The 24,453-nt window shown below is 44.3% G+C and overlaps 2 protein-coding genes and 1 pseudogene across 4 annotated transcripts in view; 2 read left to right on the forward strand and 1 right to left on the reverse strand.

Moving 5' to 3' along the window:
• Positions 1-9,764, reverse strand: part of ABHD6 (abhydrolase domain containing 6, acylglycerol lipase) — a 43,892-nt gene extending 34,128 nt beyond the window's left edge. The window contains exon 1 of one of the 2 annotated variants that reach the window (XM_031470620.2): positions 9,647-9,764. The gene's annotated coding sequence lies outside the window, so the exon portion shown is untranslated. The remainder of the gene's footprint in view (positions 1-9,646) is intronic. The other variant, XM_031470623.2, reaches the window with a different exon arrangement.
• On the forward strand, positions 8,918-20,573 carry LOC105089802 (elongin-B-like). Of its 2 annotated transcripts, XM_064496381.1 has the most exons (3): positions 8,918-9,046; positions 9,520-9,565; positions 20,177-20,573. In XM_064496381.1, exon 3 carries the CDS (start codon positions 20,189-20,191, stop codon positions 20,528-20,530), a length of 342 nt encoding a protein of 113 aa, XP_064352451.1. In that variant the 5' UTR covers positions 8,918-9,046; positions 9,520-9,565; positions 20,177-20,188; the 3' UTR covers positions 20,531-20,573. The 2 variants fall into 2 exon arrangements, with proteins under 2 accessions (XP_064352451.1, XP_064352450.1); XM_064496380.1 differs by lacking the exon at positions 8,918-9,046 and having other exon boundaries at positions 9,165-9,565.
• Positions 18,708-19,344, forward strand: LOC105089830 (large ribosomal subunit protein uL22-like; annotated as a pseudogene).
• Positions 20,574-24,453: the final 3,880 nt, after the last annotated feature.

The raw sequence follows: 24,453 nt of genomic DNA on the forward strand, positions 1-24,453 counted from the left end.
CAGATATTCTGTGGTTTTATAGCTGCCTCTGGTTCAGGTCACTTCCCCCAGTTAGATAACCTGCACAAAGGACAGGGCGTGTGAGATAAAGAGCTGGGCCTAGGAGGGCTGGGGGAGGTCAGAGAAGTGATAAGGACAAAGCACAGGAGTGAGCCTGTGACTCCAGGGCCACACAGGTGAGAAAGGCAATAAGGGGAACGGGCGTGCTTGGGCGAGAAGGGGCTTGGGGGGCTACAAACAGAACTGAAAGCTTCAAATAAAGATGAGAACTCCCCTTCTCCCTCTGGGGTTAGGGTTACCTAAAAGTTGTACTAAGAAAGGAATGAAGAAGGTGGCATACAAATGAACATATTTCAAAAACAGGGCTGGACAGAGCAGAGGTGCTGGCCAAGGCACTGCAGCAGAATGAGGAGACAGGTAATGGAACGTAAATCCACAAAACCCCTGAATTATTTCAGAGGAGTTAAACATTAAAAAAAAAAAAAAAACCAAGGAAAGTTCTAGAAGAAAACATGAGAACTCTGAAAACATCTTCACAGGGAAAGCCTTTCTAAGTAAGAGATACAACCTAAGGGACCTAACAAATAGATTAACAAGTTGACCACATAAAAATGGTTTTAAATATCCACATGGAAAGAGACAACAAGAACAAGATTAAAATTTGTCAATATGTATCAGAGGCAAGAGATGAATAAAGAGTTCCTACAAAGTAATAAAAACAACAACAAAATCCAACAGAAAAATGGGCAAATGATTTGAATAGATAATTTAACAGAAAGGAAATACAAGTGATTCTTCAACATATAAAGAGATGCTCAACCTCATTTATAATAGAAATGCACATTAAACCTGTAAGGTGATGGTGATCTTTATTTATGTGTTGGCAAAGAACAAAAAGTTTAATAACAGACTGTGTTACCGGGGTTGTGGGGAAATAGATGCCCTTATACAATGTTCACATTGACATTCCCACCAACAAGCTCTCCAGACGGCATTTTGCCAAAATCTGCAATGTAAAACACACGTACCTTTAACCTATAGTCTAATTTCTAGGAATTTATTTATGTTTATACCTAAACATGTGGGGGGATATGTTTGTGTGGGATTATTAGTTACAGTATTATTTATCATGCCAAAAAAATTGGAACTTACAGGGGATGCATTAAGTAAATGATGTTATAACTTTATAATGAAGTATAATGTATAGCCATGAAATACAAATAAAATTAAACGTAAGCCGAGGCAGTTTTATTTGTCTCTATGGGTAATGACCTCCAAGGTACACTGTTAACTCAAAAGAGAGAGAGTAGACAGAATAACAAATACCTCTTACACTGAGAGAAAGAGAAATATGCAAGTTTTGCTTACCTGTGTATAAATGTTTCTGGAGGCATACACAAGAAACTGGGAATCATGACTGGTGCTGGGAAGGGAAACTGAAGGGCCAGGGGCAGAGATGAGAGAGACTTCATTGACATCCTTTATCTTTTGAATTGCTACCATGTGCATGTACAATGTTTTCCCTATTTAATTAAAAAATATAAACTTCTCAAATACAGTGGTCTGTCCTGCAGTGTTCAATACAGTAGCCTCTAGCCACATGTGGCTGTTTAAATTTAAGTTGATGGAAATTAAATAAAATTTAAAATTCAGTTCCTCATCTGCACTAGCCACATTTCATATGCTCAACAGCCACAGAAATTGTATCTCCTTCATGGTTCTGGGAAAGGTACTGATAAGAGGATTCACTCTGTCCTGCTTTGTACCAAATCACTAGCAGCTGATTCTCCATGGGGGTTTCTGCTCAAGAACAGCCAAGCCCACAGCCCCCTCCCCTGCTTCTGCCACCTAGGGCAGCACTGTGGGCAAGAAAACAGCCTAGTCAGGCTGCTCAAGCAGACAGGGAATCAGAGAAGTAGAAAATTCTCCTACCCACTCTTCTGGAGAAGGGATACAGCCAGAGGAGAGAGAGAGGCAGCTAGATCAATCAGGAGCTCAGCTGGAAAACAGGTGGCGTATGTACCCTGTGGCATATCTTCTAAACAATCATATTGGCCAAGAAGCAAGGTAGTGAAACACGCACCATGTGCCCTGACCTAGCCCGGCACTTCCAAAGCATCAGCCTCTGGGGTCAAGATGTGGGCTGTGGTGATAGTCTGAAATAACTAACATGCTTGAAATCATGCTTAAAGCAAGAAAACCCTACAGAAATACAAGCCTCCTGTGGGATAAAAGAGGAGCCAAAAGCCATTTGACCCTTTACCTCCAAGGACCCTAAGGTCTTCAGACTCTCAGGGAGCCCAGAACAAGCTCCTCTATGAATCAGCACGAACGCACGCACTGCCACCGGCCGAGGTCACCTCTCAAAGGTAAAGCACTAGAAAGAGCATCACGTAAGTGACTATCTTTCACAAGACTGAGAGGAATTAAAATAGCCCTCGACATGGGTGTGCAACAGCAAAAGGCCTGAAATAGAACCTCAGCACCCCCAAACACTCTCCCATTGCCCGAATCTGCACTCCTAAGTAAAAGGGAAAGCAAGGAGATTAAAGAGGATTTTGTCTTCTCTAAAGGAGGGGAAGTTGGTCTACAGTATTTTTTAACTGCAGGGACAAAGCTGGTGTTAGATGAAAAGGAGCCCTGTTATAAACAGCCAGCAGATTCTATCAGGACGAGATTTCTGGCTCCCAGCACGAGGTCTAGCACTCAGGGCCCTCTGTGAGCTGGTCCCCACCTTCTTTCTCAGAGATCTCTGTAACCCAGGAAAATCGGCAGCAGAAAAAGGTAAAGCCAGGCTCAAAATTTCAGTTAGGAGTAAAACACAGTTTTGTTTAGTACTTGATCCAAAGAAATAAATAAAAATAAAAATCTATTTTAAAATCAGTAGTGAATATGGAACAAAACTGAAGTTACAACTGCCATCCTGTGCTAATTCTTAGAACAGAGAATAAATCTCATGTAGCTTACCTTATAGTACCATGAGTCCTTCTGGTACATTTGATTGTCACAGTGGTAGCCTATAGGGGACATTTTTTGCAAAACTATCTTACTTATTGATTCCCCAAGGGCCTCTCAATTCTTTGATTTTCAAGTCTCTCCCCTTCTCTTCCTCAGTTAACAGGCCTCGCACTGCCCAAGCCTCATCTATCGTTGCCCTGACATGTCGCTCATGCAGCCCTCCAACATCCCTCAACTGTGATTTCATGAAATCTCATCTCTCTCACAAGAGTTACAATTTCATTTTCCATGTTTTGTCTTGTATTTGTAAAACGTCCTTACGACCTGGGAGAGACAGATGACCAAGAGCCTAGATGGATACCAGGGTTGAAAACAGAATGTGGCATGATGAGGTGGGACCCAGGTTTGTGAGTGGCAAGTTCATTAATGAATATTTTCCTATTATAACTTCTGTTTCCCTCCTACAACCTGGAAACTAAGTGGAATCAGTTACTAGACAGGCTGATAATCTGACCCTCTGGTGACTGGACCTGAACTGGCTTTGATTTTTATTCATTTCCCCATTTTCTGTCCACCTGGGGGATACCCTCTGTCTCCTCCATCTTCTCCTGACAAATTCTTGGCAGAACTACGAATTATTCCTCCAGTTAACCTTTCCTCAGCGCTGCAGCCATTAGTAACCTCAGCTTCATTCTCCTTGGCCTCGAGTATTTTGAAGAAATACTTCTCTCGTGGCACTGTGATCTGTACCTTTTATCACAGTACTTGTGAGAACACTAGCTGTCCCCTCTGCTAGGCTGTGAGCTCCCTGAAGACAAGTCTTACTACATCTCTGTATCTGCCATGGTGCTTTAGCATACACTGTGCCTTGCCCTTGGTGTGCACTTGGTATAAATTCCAAACGATAAGCAGGAAAGTCATGAATCAACAGGGCTGGAGGCCATTCCTTAACTCTCTGCATTATGGCCACCATCGAAATGAACATTCTTCACAGAGCAGTGTTGCTTTAGAGGCTCCAGTCTAGATGAGAAGCTGACACCCAGAGAGGTTAAGCAAGCTGCCTAATGGCACACAGCCCTTCTCTTCCTCTGCCCCCAATCCACCCCGGGTAGTCCACAATGGCCCTCAGCCTGACATGGAAGGCCATATAGGATACGGTGCCTGTCCATCCCTCAAGTGTCATCTTCTTCTATCACACCCCACCCCAACTCCCATCCTTCCCTGAACGATCTGCAATCCCGATGTATCTCGCTCCTTCAGGCCCCCGCAGCTTTGGTGCACGCGCTCCTGGCTCTTTGATAGGCCTTTTCTGCCCTCTGCCTGGTGAGCGCCAGCTCATCCTTCAGGTCTTTGCTGTGAAAACATTACTCCGTCTGTAAATGCTCCTCTGGGAGGTCAGCTTTGCAGGTCTCTAACCTGGGTTCAAATCTCTGCTCTGCCACTGACCAGCTCTGTGGCCTTGGCAAGTCACTGAACCTCCCAGAGCTTCAGCATGGGGGCAAAACGAGATGATGCTGGGAGACAGCTCAAAGGAGTGACACTGACCAGCGGTTACCGAGTGCTGCACAGCAGAGAAGATTCCGGCCTGCCCACCCAGGCAGAGTTAGGCAGCCCTGCCACACCTCCATCACCCTGCACTGCCACTGTGCCTGGGTCTGTTCAGATGCTTGAGTCTGTGGGCAGGTCTGTGCTGCTATCGTTACAGTCTCAGAGCCTACCCTATAGCACAGTTGCCAAACTTCATCACACATAAGTCTTGAATCCTATTTCAGGTATACCACCAGGCAAACACCCAATGCCAATAGCCAAAAAGCCACAGTTTCTGGAAAACCACCTAAAAGCAAAGCTGCTGTTACTTTAGGTAATTACTTAACAAGAAGAGGATCTCAACCTGCGGCAGATTAGGAACCCCTGCCTACATCTTCTGTTCCCTGAATCAGCAATTTCTTTGGTGCAGCCCCAAATGCATCCAACCACAGGCAGCAACACCCTACACAGCTTCTAGGATCAGAAAACCTAAAATATGATGAAGAGGGTTTCTGAGGGTCCAGTTTAGGGGAATATCTTTATCTTTTTTAAAGAGATAACTACCTCCAAGGTCAGGGAGGAATTTGGTTTGCAAAAATTATTTTTAGAGTAGGGTTTCTCAACCATAGCACAAATGACATTTGGGGCCGGATTCTTTGTTGAGGGGGTGCTGTCCTATGCTTTGTAGGGTAATTAGCTGTACCGTGGCCCCTACCCACTGGACAGAGGCCTCCAAGTTGTAGCAAGCAAAAATGTTTCCAGATGCTGCCAAAGATCCCCGAGGGGGAACGCTATCCTCAGTGGAGAGCCCTTGTACAGGAAGTGAGCCCACTCAACCCCTACCCTCAATATATGACCACAGTGAATCAGTGAGGAACATTTTTAGCTACTCACAAAATCTACCTTGAAACATTGGCTTCCAGTGCTCAGGGATTTTTAAGTGCACAGTCTTGAGGGCAGTTGTTCTCAACTGTGTTTGCAAATTAGAATCCCCAGGGAGCTTTTTAAAAATACAGATTCCTGGGCCCCACCCTCAGTGATTCAGATTCCGAGGCAGAGGCCTGGCACTCTAGTAGGTGCTCTGTGCTAAGGGGCAGCCAGAAGATACACTTCCCAGAAACATTTCATCCCCCCCACCCTTTGAATCTGGCCAGTGTTAAAAGCCCGTGAGCCATATAGCCAAAATGAGGCTATGGGGATTTATTAACATCCTCATTCTTGACAATAAAACATCCTCTGCACACTACATTTCTTGGCCTGCAGACGACTGGTCAGAAAGAAGGGAACTTAACCCCATCAAGTGGCTTTCCCATGGCCTTATTGACCTAAACAGCGCTGTCTCATAGAACTTTACACGAACACAGAAATGTTCTCTATTTGCTCTGCCTAATACAGTAGCTGCTAGGCATAGGGCACATGAGCACTTGAAATGGCTAGTGTGACTGAAGAACAGAATTCTGAATTTCATTTAATTTGAATTAATTTGCATTTAAATAGCCACATGTGGCCAGTGGTCTCCACAATGGTTACTACAAAAAGTGTTTATGTCTCTACAGGGTCACAGAAGGAAAAGCCCTACAGCCTGCTAGATTCCAAAGAACTATGAAACTTATGAAAACTTAAAACATCTAAGCTCAACAAATCCTTAAATTATCAAATGGGATCCTAACTTATTCCAATAAAGAATCAATTTAGGAGAAATTTTAAAATAAAACATTTTTTCAACTAGCAGAATTATCTTCCCAGCATATTCCAAACACTTAGCTTAGAGGCCATTCCTGGCCCTTTTCTTTTGAACACTCATCACTGCAGTAATTGATCTAGTCATCAAAATAACCAGCAGTCAGTAAAGAATATGACACAGGGAAGTTGATTTCCACTCTCAGCAGCTTCCTAGCATACTAAAATAAAACATTCATTCGTTTTCCTTTCCTCCAAATCTATAGATAACCTTTGGATCGAACCTCTTGCCCCCAAGGTAGGCCAAAAGCAACACACACTGCAAACCAAGGTCACCTCTAGGAACAAGTATTTTTCTCCTATCATTAAGTTTCATAATCACTTATCAATTGCACAAACTGCATTCACCCATTCTCTCTAGATGTGCAGATCCTCACAGAATTCAAAGCTAATAAATTTTTTAAAGCTAAAAAACAGAAAGACAAGTCTATCTCTTATTGCAAAGGCAATGGATGGTTTAGAGTTGAAGAAAGCCTCACAGGCCTTTCTGAGCACAAAAATGTTTACCTCTTTTTGGCCCAAACTCCCTTGGCCCACCTCTAAGCAAAGTCAGTATGAGCCATATAGTAATGAGTTAGTATTTCTCCAGTAATTCAAATATTCAAATATATAAATTCATTCTTCATAATAGCTGGTGCTTACTGAGTACTTACCACATGCTAGGTTATGTGCTTTATTTTATCTAAATCTGACCACTGCCTTGTGAAGCAGGTACTATTACCAGAAGCTGAGGCTTAGAGAGGTTAGGTAATTGGTCCACGGCCTCACAGCTAGCATGTGGCAGAAGTGGGATTTGGACCCAAGTCTCTCAATTTTCCGGTGGGAATCCTTTGGGTTATGAATAAAAACAAACATGTAATTATAACACTCGCTACCACACTGAGACATTCTCCCTGTGATCAGATACAGCTCAGTGCAGGGAGTTTGGGGTGGCAGGGTTCAGAAATCCTGAGCATGTTCTTACTTCAGAAACCATACCCCATGGACCTCTCTCTCTCTGGATCTCTCTTCAGCAGGCAGGTGGGAAGACGGATCCTGGGGAACAATTCTGATCCTGCCAGCACAACTGCACCCAAGAGGACAAGGCAGATGCGTGCTGCAGAACTTTCCAAATGCCATCATGGGAGTAGAAGGTAGTAGGATCTCAGCTAGGGGATCCCCAGGGAGAAAGAAACAGATTTCCGTTGGAGGGAGGGAAGAAATCAGGGGAGTGTTTCCTGGCGGGTACAGATGAGCTACACCCTAAGGGGTAGGTAATATTTTGTTAAATCAAAAACAAATGGAGACTAGCCTTGAAAACTCCCTGAGCAGATGAGACCAGTTTAGTCATCCAAACAAAGCTTAATTTAACTTATTTTGCAAGAATAACTTGACCTGGGCCATTTCTTGCTTTTGTCCATAAAAATTATGAGCAAAACCTGAACTGTTTCCCAAAGTTGATATGAAGTAACTACTGACCAATTCCCTGTTATTTAAGAATGTTCTAATATTATAATCAATCACTGTAAAGAATAAATAATCACTGCTTTCTCACTATATAAGCTGCTTTATAACACTATATTTCTGAGCTTCTTTCCATTGTTTTAGTTTGAGTGCTCCTGGTTTTGTCTTGTTTGTGTGTGCACAATAAACACTTATTAATTACCACTTTGGTGATACATCGGTTTTACTTCTGTTATTTCTTAACTTCTAACAATTTAGACACAAGAGTGTCCATGGAGGGTATTCCCAGAGGAGGGGACAGCCTAAGGAAAGTCAGCAGTAGGAAGAATGGGTTCTAGCCTGGATTATAGCAAAGGAAGCAGAGAAGGAAGGGCGAGGTCAGGATGTAGAGCTGGAGGGGACAGGGTCTCCAGTGGCCCTGGCTGAAGGGCTGGGGTAGCATCAGAGAACCCAGGAAGTATCCATTAGCCATCCCAGCACCTGTTTTGCACCCTAGCCCTGGCACTTTCAGGCTGTGTGGCCTCAAGTAAGTCCCATCTCCTTGTTGGGCATCAGTATCCTTGAGGAGGGCACCAAGGATCTCTTGCTGGTCTGAAAACCTAATTTTAGAAAAATAAATTGATACTAGGAACAAAGTTTATTAATTTCTCCAACTTCTAACTTCCTATATTATAAAAATATTATTGATAAGAATTTATTCATTACAATTGGGTAAAAATAAGTCCAGTGGTTCAGAATGGGGGCTTTGAAGTCAGACTCACTGCCCACAGTGAAGACCTAGGAGGGGACCACTTCTGGACCCCTCACATTCCTCCTCTAAGAAATGCACACAGCGGTGGTACCTACCTCATGGGGCAGTTGGGAGGAGTAAGGCAGGTAATTTTTTTAATGTGCTCAGGGCAGGGTATGGCACCCAGTATTTGTTTATCCTATGTCAGCTATTATTGATAATAAACTATTTTTAACTCCCAGCCAGATAGAGTCAGCCATTAGGGATTTCTCAGCCATAATAAGGGAGACAAATGATGGTCTCTGGTCTCGGTTGAGACCTTTTCCTGACCACTCAGCCCTGGGGCCATAAAAAGGGCTCAAATATTTGCCTGGAGGCACAGCCTTTCCACACACCTGGCACCCCTTTCCTCCCTCGCTACCTCACTCGGTCAACTTGGCCTCCTCCACTCATCTGTGGATTTAGGGGTGGAAATCCTGCACGTGCTTTGCCCTGCAGCCGGCGTTACACAATCCGCATTTCCAAGACTGCCAAGAAGCCCGCGGAAGCGAAGGCGGGGGATGCCGGGGTTACCGGCTGGCACCAGGCTGTCAGGGTGGTGGGGCCAACATCCTGACTCTCGGGTTAGCTGGATGAGGGGGAGTAAGGGTAAGGGAATTGGGGCAGGCTGGGAAAAGGGGGGGTTCGGGTGAAAGGCTGCTGTGGATAGCTGTTGGCTGAGAGAGGTCTTGAGGGGTGCGGATGCCTGGGGCGGGACGGGGGCAGGTAACAGAGGCTGGGAGGGCGAGCTGCAGCCCTTCCCCAGGAAGTGGGAGGAACGGGGGTGCAGGAGCCTCCAAACCATCAGGCACTGGGAGGGGAGCATAAGGGCTACCGCCGGCGCAAGCAGTGGGAAGGCCAAGTAGAAAGAGAGTTCAGGTCCCCGATCTGTCCTCACCTTGTCCGCGGGCTTAGGTCGGCAGGCAGCCCGCGGCCCCGGGAAGTAGGGGGAACCAAGGATTCGATAATGTCAAACCTTTCCAGCGCCAAAAGGGAGCGCAAAGGGGCTGACGCCGGGATAGGGGAACGGAGTAGAAAGGGAGGTGCAGGTCTCCGACCCTTCTTCACCCCTTCACCCCTAGCGCCGCTTGGAGGAAGGCCAGGCAGCCCGGACTCAGGAAGTGGAAGGTAGGTCAGCGGAACATTGGGGGAACCCATGGATACCTCCTTCTAGATGCACACCCCCTACTCCGCCCCACCGGCGCTCACCTGACCTCAGTCCGCCTGGGACCTGCCGATCGATCCCACGCGGATCTTCGTCCTCTGGCCCCGACTCTGGCGCAGCAGCTGCGCGCGCGCCCGCGCCGCTCTCGGCTCCCGGGCCAGCACTTGGGGACGCCTTAAAGGCGCGGCGGGCCGGCCTGCGTCCTCCGACAGAAAAGCCAGCCCCGCCCGCACCCGGCCCTTAGCGCTGCTCACCTGCCGCGGCGTTTTTCCAACGGGGCTCGGGGGCGAGAACCTCCAGCTCCTCGGCGCCCCCGCCCGCTTACAGCGTTAAACCCGGAGGGTTAAGGTAGCGTCCCACACAACCCGACGCCAGCAACCTGTCTCCAAGCATCCGAGAACCAAGGCCGAAGCACGAGCGCCTACTGTGTTCCGGGTTCAGTGCCAAGTGCGGGAAGGATGTGGGCAGAACCCAATCGCCCGGGCCCCCTTGACCCAAAAGCGCTCACCTGAGGCATGGGGTAGGGATTGGAACCCAAGGGGCCACACACAGTTTCACAATGCGACGCCAGGATTCGTCGGGGCATTATTTCATTTACTAAATACCTGCTATGTGTCTGGTGCTACTGGGCAAGGCACCCGCCGATGGCTCAAGCTGCATCTCTGCCTCCAACAGGTTCGGAGGGACAGAGAGTTTCACGGGAAAGCCATGCAACCCTACTTTACATGGATTGTCTCATCTGATACTATCTGGGCTTCAGTATCCTGAGTGGGCTTGGCTTCATTTCTTGTAACTCTTCTGAGGTGAGGAATCTGCCCTGTAAAGGACGGAACTGGGAATTCCAACCCAGGATAGTCTAGCGCCAAAACTCCTGGGGAAAAACTGGCCATTTTATAAGGCTTAACCACTGGTTAAATTCCCAGTATGGCCATTTCCTCCTTTTAAGGGCAATTAAACCTCACTAGGGGAAAAAATAGGGAAGGGGAATGAGTTATCACCCATTAAATTCAAATGTTGTTTTCTGTCTAGCTTATCTGCCACAAAGCCTAGGTTTTTTAACATCAGGCCTCAGTCTTCCACTCCAGCCTCATCTCCTAGCATTCCAAGGGCACCGGGGCTGATCTCTACCAACTTAGCCTTTGCCAAGAAGGCTCATCCTTTTCTGCTTGGCCTGGTTACTCCTTCCTCTTTTTCATACTTTAATTCAAATGTCACTTCCTCCAGGAAGCCTCCCATGAGTCCCCTTTGAGCCCACATGGTACTGAGGGCTTCTTCCATCAAAGTATTTATTCATTCATTTCACAAATATTCCCTGAGCACTTACTATGTGCTGAGCACTGTGTGTGTGTGTGTGTGTGTGTGTGTGTGTGTGTGTGTGTGTGTGTGTGTGGTGGCAAGTGTTTTCCTGCTGCTCTGAGTCCCTGGTTTATCTGCTTCTTGCTCCAGTCCTAGGTGGGACCAGTACCCAGCAAGACTCTCTTGGCCATTTAAATCCACCACAAATGCAGCCTCAGGCCTGCCAAGCCCTGAAGGCTGGGTAAGCCTGGCTGAGCTCGGCAGGTCTTGGGTTTTAAGGATGGGATGTGGATGAGAAGCTCTAGAGATGTGGCAAAGGCCATTGGTGAAATATGCCTTTGTCAGGGCTGCTGGAATCCATCCAGAGTTTGGGACAATCTCTCTTCTGGGGCTGGAACATCTTCCTCAAAGATGTTGGCTACCTCATCACTCAGATTTCAAGAGCTGCATGTAACTTGCTTCATGGATTTGTTCTCAGAGATTTGAGGACAATTTACTCAAAGGCCATGTTACCTTCTCTGGCCTTATCGCTCCTTATTGCCGAACACTTTCCAAGCTAGCAGTCCTCCAACACCCCCAGAGCAGGCCCAGAGAGGCAGCAAAGATTAAGACTGACCTGCTTTTTAATCCCCACTTGCCACTTATTGGCAATCTCAGGCCCAGGGAGCATTCACCAAACAATGTTAAGGAGGTTGAATGAATATATAAGGGAATGAAATGCTTGGATAATTTCCTGGAAGGCCCCACACTGAAGCCATACAATAGGCTTTGCCTGGTGTATTTGAACATTTGAAAACACTTGTCTTTAAATATTTTTTTCCTCCCCAAAACCTTAAAAATGAGTAATTCATCTTTTCTCCTAACTCATAACTTGTGGCCCCAGGGACCTCCTAAAGTCTGGGGTTTTTAAATCCAAAGAGGCTCTTTTCCCAGAGTTGTATATTTAGATAACACTGAATTGAGCCACAGGTGGGAGTCACCTTCTCTGTGACTCTTCTCCACCTGGTGACTGACAGGAGAGAAACTTTAATTAGCTTACATTTCACAATGAAGCTAAGGAGGCAGGAGGAGAGGAGGGGACTCACCTGTGACCCCTCCCCAAGTCAGCAATGCCTCTGAGCACTGTCACCGAGAAATCAGCCGTGGGTGGGAAGCTGAGGAGTAGTCCCACAGGGGCCACCCACATTCCTAATGGCACCTTCAGTCATGCCAAGCAGAAACCCCTTATCACCTGACACGTCTCACCCTAGCATTAGGAAAGAGTTCTGAAACCTCTCCTCTGCCAGCAGATACAGCAAAGGGCCCCAGGCTTCGACCTGATATGTAGTCTGTGGACAGTCAGAGCTGAGTGCTGCCGATGGTTCCCACTGTTTAATGCACACATATTACCTACTGGGCACTGGCCATCACCTCACTTAGTCCTCACAACCATCCTGTGAAATGTGCTAACCCACTTTACAGATGGGAGCACTGAGGCACAGAGGGGTTGGGTTAACTGACTCACTCAAGATCCCACAGCCAGTGGTGCAGCTAGCAGTGAAAGGAATTCATTCATTCATTCATTCATTCGTTCATCAAACATTACCTAGAACCTACTACATGTGAGCTACTCTGGGTGAACACTTCTTGCTCCCAAGGACTTGAGTCTATTAATAATACAAAAATATTAGAAATTATTCAGTTAGGGATCATGCACAAACTATGATGAAATCATGAGTAACAACAAGTACAAAGACCAAGTACCAGTGCTACATGGTTGAGACTGAAATGTACAGTACATGCAAATATAAGTAGGATTAAAAACTGAAAAACATAAGATACCTTGTGTATACAGATGCCAGCTGGGCAGCATCCTTGGGCCAACGAGCCATCTGCACAATCCATTCTTCAAAAATTTACTGCATGGCAACTCTGAGCCAACCACTGGGCCCCCTTGCCCAATATGCTATTCAGATTTCATCACCTCGAAACAGCCTTTCTAATTACCTATGAAAAATTAATTGTTTCATCATCCATACCCTGTAGCACATTGTACATGATGCTATATTTACTCATTTCAGTGACTCTAGACTCCACTGAGTTGTGAACTGCTTTTCTATCTCCATCTCCCCAGGGGCCAGCATGATAAGTGGCACAGAGCAGACAAATATTAATTAGCTACCATGTATTGAGCTTTATCCGTGTGTCTCACTTTGTACTCAGTGCTTTACATCTATTATCTCATTGAATCCTCTCAACAACTCTATGAGGTGGGGATAATTATCAGCCCCATTTTACAGATAAGGAAATTGAGGCTCGAAGAGGTTAACCTACCCAAGGTCACTCAGCTAATAAGTGATACTGCCAGAATTCAAACCAAGTTGTGTATATCTGAACACAAAATCTATGTTCTAACCACTAAGATGACTGCCACCATAACTAGAAAGGAATTAATGGTGAAAGAAATGGCAAAGTCTCATTTTTAAAGAGCTTATATCTAGAAATTGGTGAAATATTAACATTTTTAGGCAAAAAATCTTCTTTCCAAATAATTCAAATACTGGTTATACATTTATTTGTGAATTAAATAACTGTCAAGCACCTGTTCATGCATAGGACCCAAATTGTGGGAGATACAGATATAAGATATATTTTGACTTATATACCTGAAAAAAAGAACATTGATGCAAGAGTTAAGAAGTAAAAATTATATCATGAGACAACAAGTGAACATATGTCAAAATGTATTATATGATCATGGCAAGAAGGATTCAATAACCAGGAGATTCTGAAACTATTGATTCATTTGTTGAAAATGCAGGTTAAGCACAGTCCTAGACCAGAGAGGCTCCTAGATGGGAAGGAAAGGGGAGTCTTTGAGAGAGCAGTGTGACTGCTATAGGTGAGCAAAATTTGCCACCCCAAGGGTGTCTCTTTGGCATGAGGATTAATTTAAGCTTTTAAGAAACAGAAGACTCAGGAAATCTTACTCAACCTCCACCTTCCCTTCCTAAAGAATTTAGTAAAAGGGCCTGTTCCCAGGATAGAGTTATCACCAAAGATATCTGCAAAGAATAAGGACCAAGGGTGGTGAGGGAAACTCTGCAGGGCCTAGAGATCTGAGTCCATTCTGTGTCCCACTGTCTCTGCACAGCCCAGCAAACATTTATTTATCAAACATTTGCTTTTCCAGCTTATGAATTGCCTTCCTCCTTTAGGAAGTCCCAAACCACTACTCCCAACATCCTCTTTTGTCTTTTGCTGAAGGTGGTATTTAAGGTGAGGGTTTCAGCCATTTTGGCAGATTACTCAGTTTCCCTGGGTCACTCCTGGGTGTACATGTCATGAAACTTCTGTTTGATTTTCTCCTGTTAATCTGCCTTATGTCAATTTAATTCTTAGGCCAGCCAAAAGAACTCAGAAGGGTGGAGGAAATTTCTTCCCGCCCAACACTGCACAAGTAGCACTCCGACTGGCCCAGATTTTCTAAGCATCTGTGTATAAGTTAGAAGGTGATGGGAATTTTCCAAAAGATTAACCTGAATTTTTAATTCAGAATGATTGAGACTGAAAAGCTAAAGACAGAAAAAGGTGAATGTAAATTCAGACTTGTATCAAGAAAATGAAAAAAAAAAAAAAGGAACTGAGCATATGTAATGCTAACAGATGCTGAAGGGAAAGCAAAATCACCAGGTTCCCTTCTACTTCATCTTCAACAAGGAAAAAAGAGCTTCTATTTGGTCAGGTTAGAGGGAAATCAAATCCAGGATAGGGAGAAAAGATATGGAAAGAACACCCAACGACTTAAAAATTAGTCCAAGTTACCAGATCAAAAGAAATTATTGCCCAGGATACCAAAAGGATACTTGGATATAATCTCAGAAATATATTCAGTGATCTTTGAGAAGTCATGCCAGAAGTCTCTAATTAGAGTAAGGGTCCCATTTCAAATAGGGAGAAAGACTGAAAGAAATCTAGAGACCAAGAGACATGGTGTTGATTTTCTAGCAAAGTTCTGCACATGATTATTAAACTAAAACAAATGACTACCAAGAGCTCATAATCACACCAAAGGAAGGATTTTTCAACAATTACCAGCATAAGTAGATCTTAACTGTACACAGAACTTTGACTATAAGTGGGCTTGGGACAAAACATTTTATTATCTGCTTATGGGCAAGATGAAGCAATCTAGACTGCATAACATCACACACAGCTCAGTGGATTCATAGAAGGTTAAACAACAGTGGCCTGACTTTCTTTAATCTGACAATATCAACTGGAAGCAATTTTCTAATGGAAGTACTCCAGTTCTCTGTCTTTGATGTTCAAAAAAAAAATTAAGATAAACAGAAATCAAGATTTGTCATCAAATTTTAAATCAAACAAAGCTAGGAAGCAAATCAGGGTTCAGAACTGTTTCAGTGATCTGGAATATGTCAAAAACACGGTGAATGAAATTTAACAGTTCCATATTTAGGCTTTCCAAATTCAAATGGCATCTCAACATATGGTGGACCAGATATTCTGGAGCACCTTTCTTCTCAAAACACCTCTATCCTGGATAAAACAGACTTTGTCATGGGTTGCTTGGCTGAAAATGTGTTAAAATAAGAGCAGGGGGAAGTAAGCAGTAAATATGTGAAATGCCTGGATGTCCCAAGACCAGGGTTGTGCACAGCAGACCCATAAACAATATTGGGAGACTAAACCTTAGCCAGCTTGAAGTTGAAGAAGCTGCACCCGAGAGCCCCATATTTATCAGGATCCTCGAATGGCTAGAGCAGCCTCAGGTGGGTAGTGTTCTTCACTCCAAACACAAACAAACAAGGGTGCTCTCTGTAAGACAGCACCCAGGATTCTCACAGATCATGATTAGCCGAATACGGTGATTTGGAAGACATAACTAAAGAAATTACTCCGAATGTAGCACAGGGTGATATGACATGCAAAATATGAAAAAAGATATTATAGAACACGCAGGATAGACTGAGAAGGTCTAAAAATCCATTTAATCAGCATCAAAGGAGAACAGGGAGGAGAGGCCAAATTTGAAGTAGTAATAGCTGAGAATTTCCAGAACAGAAAAGACATACACAGATGTTAGAAGAAGTATAACAGATCTAAAGCAGGATGAATAATAGGAAATCCACACCAAGAAACATGGTAGTGAAACTGCAGAATACTAGAAACAAAAGATCTTAAAAGTAGCTAAATATAAAAAGGACAGATTACTCACAAAAGAAGGAATTAGACAGTTAGGCAGATTTTTCAATGGCAACACTGGAAATTAAAAGAAGAATAATGTCTTCAAAGACCTGAGAATTGGATAGTTACCATTTCAAGAATGAGGAAGAAATACAGATTTTTAAAAAGTGAATTTACAACTGGAAGACTTGACTAACTGAACTTATAAGGTATACTTCAGAAAGAAGAAACATGATCCAATTAAATGAAGTGAAAAGTGAAATTAAGTGAAATGAAAAGAGGAATAGTGAGTAAAGAAATTGGTAAATACAGTGAATCTAAGCAAAACTGTCACTAGAAAACAACAGCGATAACAACAATAATAATATATAGTTTGTAGGTTTAGAACAAGGTCAGAACTAAAATGTTGAGCAACAATAAATTACAAAAGAGGTGATTGGTGTTCAAGTGTCCTAATGCCTTTGCATTTGTGTGAGAAGTGAATTAGAATATTAACTTTGGCCTTTGTTAAATAAGTGTGGTAAAATGTCAATGGTATTCACTAAAACAATATAAATATGACATATATACACACACATACATATCTTCCAAAATTCTTGAATGGGGAAAATGACATAAGCCAATAAAAACAAAAAACCCACCAATCAACTCAAAAGCAGTATAGTAAAAAAGTGAAACTCCCCCCAAAAAAGTAAAAATAAGTCTAGATATACTAATAATCACACTAAATGTAAATTGACTAAATTCATCAGTTAAAAGTCAGAAGCTGTCAAACTGAATATTAAAAAATCTCAGAGGCAAAGACACAGGACATTTGGAAAGGCTGAATGTAAAAGTGTGGAAAACGATACACCTGACAAACACTACCCAAAAGGAAGCTAGCATAGATAAATTAATACTAGGTAACACAGACTAACAAAAAATATTATTAAGAATGAAGAGGATCACTACATAATGATAAAAAGTTCAATTCACCAGTAAAATATGTCAGTTCTAAACTATAGAAACTTGAGTCTTACAATTACTAAAGAAATTGATAAAATTTTTAATCAAAGAAAAACGTTAAAATAAAATAAAAAAGAAAAAAGTTAAGTCCAGATGGTCTGAGAAGCACGTCTAAACTTTCAAGGAACAGATCATTCTACTTTCTCACTAGCTCCTCTGGAAAACAGAGAGGATATATCCCCAATTCACCCTGCAACGCTAATCTAAATTTGATATCAAAACAAGGTCAATCCAATATTACTCATAAATCCCTAAAAACAGAAACCTAAAAATCCTAAGTAAAATGAAGCTCAGCTCTGTCACTCATCAGCTGCCTCTAAAAACCTGAGTTTCTTCATGTAGGGATAGGGGATGATGATGAAGAACTGATAATGGTACCCACCTCATAGGACTACAGAGAAGATCAAGCGAACCCAAGCATTTACTGGGCTTGCCCTGTCCACAGAACTGTCTTTGAATAGGCAAAGGCCAGTCGTGGAAAAGAGAATATGAAGGACCCAAATGTAGGCCAGGAATCAATGGGTGAAGGTTGCCAGCAGGTGTGTGCATGTGTGTGCATGTGTGTGTGTATATGTGCGCACGTGTGCATGTAGGGCAGAGCTCTTCTTTTAAGAAAACTCATTTCTCCAAGGCATCTTGCTGGATGCCTCACAGGTTTCATTTTAGCATCCATATCACCCATATCATTGTACCAAGACCTCTCCCCCTTTGCTGTCTCTGGTGTCTCTCCTGGGGCCTTTAACCTCTTAAAACATGAATATTTTAATGAAACTTTCAAAGATGGTGCATCTGATTATGCCATCCAAATCATGATGCTTCCAAAGCATTGAGCATCCTTTCTTCTCATGTTGTCTCTTCTCTGAGCTGCTGAGGTCATGCAGGGAGCCAGGTCACACAACTATATGGATGGATCATAGTCTGGTCACCCTTCAAGCAGTGGTTCTAGTGCCCAAGTTGGGGTTTTGGGGATTGGGAGTACTGCGCCCAATGGAGCCATAAGCAGGAGAAACCAAGCAGCACACAAGTGGCTGGGAACAAGCCAAAGGGCCAAAATGGGACAGACACTAGGGATGGGGCAGGCAAAGCCAGGAGGAGAAGGCAGTTGTGGGGAACAGACTGTCATCCATTCTTCAGTGCTAGTTCTCAAATGGATTGTTCTCATTTAAATCCATGGGGTGATCAGATGGCAAACAGTGGCCAATGGGCATGTCTTCACTGCCTACTCTGTCCTGAGCATTGTGCTTTTCATGCATTATCCCATTTGTTTTCATATTCACAGCAGCAGTGAGTGTGAGTATTATTACTTCCACCATATAACAGAGGAGGAAACAGGGCTTAGGAGTTAGGTAACTTGCCCAAGGTCATGTAGCTAGCGATCGCTGGGGTAGACACTTGTCTCCTGAATCCACGCTCTTAACTGCTGTGTCACTTGATGCTCCATGGTACCTCCCAGGACCCTGTAAAATACTCACATTTTACAGACTGCCATGGAGACTACCCAGAGTCCAGAATGACAGAATGGGCATTGGGGGCAGTTCAGGAAATTTCTACGGAGGGTCTTTCCCTTAAGAAGTGCACCTGATTTCTCTTCCCATAAGCCACTTGAGGTGACCTCTGAAAACGGTTCACTATTCACTTGACCCAGAAAATGCCACAAAATCATGCAAATCAATAGGTTTAAATCTTTGTGTTCACTTTAAGAACTCTCATGAAACTGTCCAGGTCATTAAGGGTGTGCATATCTCCCAATCCACCAAGTATCTAAAGGATGTCACTTTACAGAAGCAACGTGTGCCATTCTGTCTTCAGAATGGTGCAGCTGCGAGGTGTACCCTGGCCAAAAACAGGGGCTGGGTGTAGGGTTGATGGCCCAAAAAGAGTGGTGAATTTGCACTGCACATGCTTAAAAATACAGAGTAATGCTGAATGTTAGGGTTTAGACATAGATTCTCTGGTCACTGAACACATCCAGGTGAGCAAAGCCCTCAAAATGTGGTGATGGACTTTGTGAGCTCATAGTTGGACTAACCCACGTGTGTGCTCTCTTCACTGAGCCCACTGAGATGATCCTCACTGAAAAGGAGCAGAGTGTTCTCAGATCAGGAGAGGAGACACAGAAGAAAAAGATATCCCAGAAGAAACTGAAGAAACAAAAACTTATGGCCTGGGAATAATTTCAGCATAAAATAAATGCTAGTAAAAGTACAAAAAAAGAGAAATGCACTTCATTTTAGTGACAGCAGCTCCCCATCATCGTGGCACGTGAGATCACAGCCTGGTTGAGTGTGACTGGGTCTCCGTGGAAACACAACTTCCACTGACTTCTGCCTCCAGAGGAGTCAGCTTCCAATCTCTGGGAATTAATATCAAATATAGTTTCTTTTAATTTGAATGCTCTCTATTCTCCAATAGGGAATAAAGAGCAGTAACTTACAGGTATTCAGAGAGACATTGTCTTCTCTTGAGTTTCAGGGAAGCTGCCAGCTTTTCAGATATAGTTTTGAGCCTTTATCTGCACCACATTTACATGTGAGACCTCCAAGGCAGTGCAGAGTAATGGCTGGGAACACAGATTGCTCTGGAAGGCGGACTCCCATTTACTGAATATACACTTGTGACAAGTTTCTTACTCTCTGAGTCCCAGTTTACACCTCTACAAAATAGGGGTAATAAAGTACTTACTTCATAAATGTGTTCTCAGTGTTACTAAATTCTGAACAAAGGAAGTATTGGCTATTATTACTCCTCTCCCCTCTACCCATTCCCCTCCTGCTGCCCCTGTTCCCAGCATGAGGGTGACCAATTCATCCTGATTGTCTTGGGGCTTTTCCTGTCTTTACACTGAACACCCTCACCCCCTCCTCAGTCTTGGGCAAACCAGGATGGTTGACCACCCTCCCTGACGCTTCAGTCAGAGGAGTCATAATAGTCCAGATAAAATGGTGGCCAGTGGGGCTCAAGAAGGTTTGAGTCGGCCGTGATGGTGAGCGGGCGCGGGGAGAGGGGCGCTGGGCCGAGGCCGGGAGTGGCGGGCCGCGTTGGTGGGGAGCTTGGGCGCCAAGCTCACGCCGGCCTGCCGCCCCCAGGACGTGTTTCTCATGATCTGGCACCACAAAACCACCATCTTCACTGACGCCAAGAAGTTGAGCACCATGTTCGAGCTGAAGCGCATCGTCGAGGGCATCCTCAAGCGGCCGCCGGACGAGCAGCAGCTGTACAAGGACAACCAGCTTTTGGACGACAGCAAGACATTGGGTGAGTGTGGCTTCACCAGCCAGATGGCACGGCCTCAGGCCCCAACCACTGTGGGGCTAGCCTTCCAGGCAGATGATGCCTCTGAGGCCCTGCGCATTGAGCCCTTCTCTACCCTCTCTGAGCTACCGGACGTGGTGAAGCCACAGGACTCAAGAAGCAGAGCCAACGAACAAGCTGTGCAGTGAATGGGCCGCTGCAGCGTTCCCCTTCTCCCCTAATAAAAAGAGATTTGGGTGTCTGCCTCGTTGCTGCCTCTTTCTGCACACCCTCACTGGGGTGGGGGCCCAATTTAGCCCACTTCAGCCCACTCCTCAGGCTTACCAGGCTGGCCTTCTGGACAAGCTCTCTGGATCCAGCTATCGTATCCCTTAGGCCAGCCTTCAGAGTGGTCCCCTCCCAGCATGCTGGTTACCAGCTAGAAAGCCAGTGTCGGTTTGGGAGAGGGTTCTGTGGGGGATCCATGGGGGATCCACAGCCTAGAGCCACCCCAAGTGGCTCCTCCCCAATAAACAGTCTATAGACCCCCTCCCTCTCAAAAAAAAGAAGGTTTGAGTCCAAGATTCACATTGGTAATTCAAAAATCATGACAGTTTTGTAACAAGATGTAGAATGCTAGCTCAGAGGCACCAAAAACTCACTGAAACCAATGGTAAATCCAATAAACTAATTTTGAGTCCTCCAGGGCAGAAGCTGTCTTATCATCTTTGTATCCCCCTTGCACACTTCGTCAGTGGATTTCTTAAGGTCATGTGTCATGATGACACTGGCCTGCATCTAAATCCAGTCTGTGGGTGACTGGAGCAGGTTCTGCCTGCTGGGGGTAAGTTCCATCCTGAAACGGAATTCCTATCTTGAGAATGATTCACGAGTCACTGGTTGGTCAAGAACTGACACCTGCTCATAATTATCCTCATCACCCTATCTTTGAGACTGATGTGGTTTTCAATGGATTTATAAATAAATGCCTAAGGCATGACGAACCAGAATGGGTGCCTGCCCCTGGAGCACACCACGCAACCTACTGAGGTCCCCTACACACAGCCTGGGGTGTCTCACATGCTCTTGTGTGCCTTCTATGTGGGGTAAGCAGGTTTCAGAATATGGGGAGAAAGCACCTCATTTACAGGGAGTCTGGGGGATGAAGACGTGGATTGTTCTTGGTGTTCTGAGATGGAATACTGATGAAGTCTTGTCACTGTTAAGAGCCAGGAAAGACATGGTATAAGAGACTGACTAGGTGCTCGAACTCTGGTGTAGAACTGTTCTGGTTGTGCCTCTTACTAGTTGTGAGTCCTGGGGCAAGTGACTCACCCTTTCTGAGGCTCCATTTTCTCTCATGTAAAATGAGGATAATAGTAGAACTTGGTGGTAGTGAGGCTTTAAAGATATAATACACGTAAAGAGTATGTATAATATGGGGCCTAATACAGCTTATTACCCTCAATACACTAACAGGAGCTGTAGCTGCTGTTATTGTTGTACATTGTTGTGATCCAACGTAAGCACTCCATACGACATCGTTCCAAGGGGAGACTAGCCCCCAAGTCAACAGATGCAGAGGAGTGTCAAACAGCAAGCACTCAATAGCCATTATTAAGAACTTTTAAATCAATCAGTGTCCTGTGTCTCAGAATCACCCTGCTGCCCTGTGAATGTGAGAAGCTCGTTTGAGAAACTCCATGAGACACACAAGTAGTATTCATGCCCCAAATGCCTCACTTGAATATAATCACGAGGAAGCCCCAGACAAACTTAAACTGAGTGAGATTCAACAAAATAAATGGTCTGTACACTTCAAAAGTGTTAAGGATATGAAAGACAAAGATTAGAGGAGACCAAGGAGACAGGACTGCTAAGAACAATGCATAACCCTGGACTGAATCCTAGATTAAAAAGAAAATATTGCTGTAAAGGAGTTTATTAGAATAAAACTTGAATATGGTCTGTAAATTAGGTAATTATATCCTATCATTGCTAAACTTTCTAATTGCTCAATAGTTATGTAAGAGGATGTACTTATCCTTGAGAAATTCACCTGAAGTATTTAGGGGTAAAAGGTCATAATGTCTCCAACTTACTCTCAAATGGTTCAGGGAAAACTGCATTTAGAGAAAACTAATGAAAAAGCAAATGTGGCTAAAAAGGTTCACTAGTGAATATGGATGAAGGGTATGTGAATTTGGAGGCTATTTTTAAAACTTTTATGTAAGTTTGAAATTATTGCAAAATAAAAGTAAAACAGAAATAAATAAAACAAAGCTAAGAACTACCAAACCCTCAAAAGAAGGAAAAGAAACCTTGCAGTTAAAGCAGCAGCCAGCTCCCTGCTCAGCAGTCAGCAGCTGTGAGAAGCCTCCGCCACTTGGTCCTGTCTCCTCACAGTCCCCTTTTGAGGTGAGCCTGGAAAGGCCAACTTTATATTAACAGGCAGCTTTAGAATCTTCTGTAGAAGTGCAGACAGGTCCTCAGGCATGTTTGCACAGGTAGTAAAAAGAGAAAAGCAACAGATCCAGTGCAGTGCAGTGGCCAGTGGGAAGGGGTGGGCCGGGGGCTCCAACAGCATTATTGGACCTGCAACCTTTTAACTTAGAAGCCTCATGAAGAGGTCAGGGTGAAAAGCGTTGTGATGCGCGAAGAGACTAAGTACTGAGAAGCTGTTTCAAGGGGCAAAGAAGTTGAATTTGGCTCCCCGGGAAAGGAGCAGTGTTCACTGCCAGCCAGAAGAGGGCGCTGTTTTCTCCCATGTCATCTTTGACCAACAGGCTTTCCCCTACCAAAAGTGGTGAGTGGTTTCACAGATCTGCAGATCCCAGGGACAGGATTAATTGAATGAGGCAGGGTCGTGAAAATGCAGGGTTGGATCTTGTCTTTAAGATTTTAATACTATGTTCACTATGGTTATTTCTGCATTAACTTGAATAATTATTCAAAATATTGCATAAAATATTATTTATCTTGATTACTGAGTTGTTTGGCACCTCCTTAAAATTTGTGCCTGAGGCCAGTGCCTCATTTGCCTCACCCTAGTCCCACCCTGGCAGATCTAACCCACCAATTGCAACATCACCAGGTCAGAGTTTGCAATTGATCAGGAGAGGTCTGAAGTTAATGGGCCATTTGGTACTTACGAAGAGGTCTGGCAAAGGGAATTAATCCTGAGAACCTGAATTCCTGCCTTTGATGTCACTTCATAGTCTACAGCTGGGGCCTGACTTTTTATGTCTAAGCCTCAATTTCCTCATCTGTAAAATGGAGATGGCAGTCCCTTCTTTTCACAGTTTATTCTGGAGATAGCATATCACCCCAACTGAGTACCCTTAAGGGCCACTGTGCTGAGTCTGCCCTTTAGTTGTAAACTGACTAAATCTTCACAGCTCTACCATGTAAGAGCTATTATTATTTCCATTTTTAAAAGTGAGGAAATGGGCACAGAGAAGTTTAGATGCTTGCCTGAGGTTGAACAGCCATAAGTGGAAGCACGTATGCTTTAACCTCCACAACAACATCCTTAGCATGGGGTGATCTCCACCCTCGTAGGGGCATTTGGCAATTATTGGAGACATTTTTGGTTGCCATGACTGGGGGGTGCTACTGGCATCTAGTGGGTAGAGGCCAAGAATGCTGCTAACCCTCCTACAATGCAGAGGCAGTCCCTGTAACACAGAATTATCTGGCCCCAAATATCATCAGTGCTGAGAGTGAAAAGCCTGCTCCATGCTCTGCTCCTGAGGTCAGAGAGTTCTGTAAGAACTTAGCACTCAGTGCTCCGTGAAAGGCAGATGTTATGTAGTGGTTGCTGTTATCATTTCTTTTGTCTCAGTGGCCTGGAGTCTCCCTTGGTTATCCAGGGACCTGAGTTCCATGGCTAACCTCCCAGGGTGGTTGAGAAACTAGGCTCTTGAGTCAGAGCATCTTATCAGACATGCAATAATGATTTATTGAGCACTTGCTATGTGTCCAGTCCTGTCCTGGGCAGCACAGACACACACAGGTGACCTTGTCCCACAGAGCTGTCTTGGGGGGGGTGGGGAGTTGGGTGAGGACAGACATTAGACAACACACAGCTCATAGATGATAATACATTGTGTGTGATACATGCCATGAAGCA

Source organism: Camelus dromedarius, chromosome 17 (genome assembly GCF_036321535.1).
Source record: "Camelus dromedarius isolate mCamDro1 chromosome 17, mCamDro1.pat, whole genome shotgun sequence".
Classification (NCBI taxonomy): Eukaryota; Metazoa; Chordata; class Mammalia; order Artiodactyla; family Camelidae; genus Camelus; species Camelus dromedarius.

Excerpts from the sequence above, each read along its gene's own strand:
- LOC105089802 (XM_064496381.1), top strand. The coding sequence starts at position 20,189 with ATGATCTGGCACCACAAAACCACCATCTTCACTGACGCCAAGAAGTTG.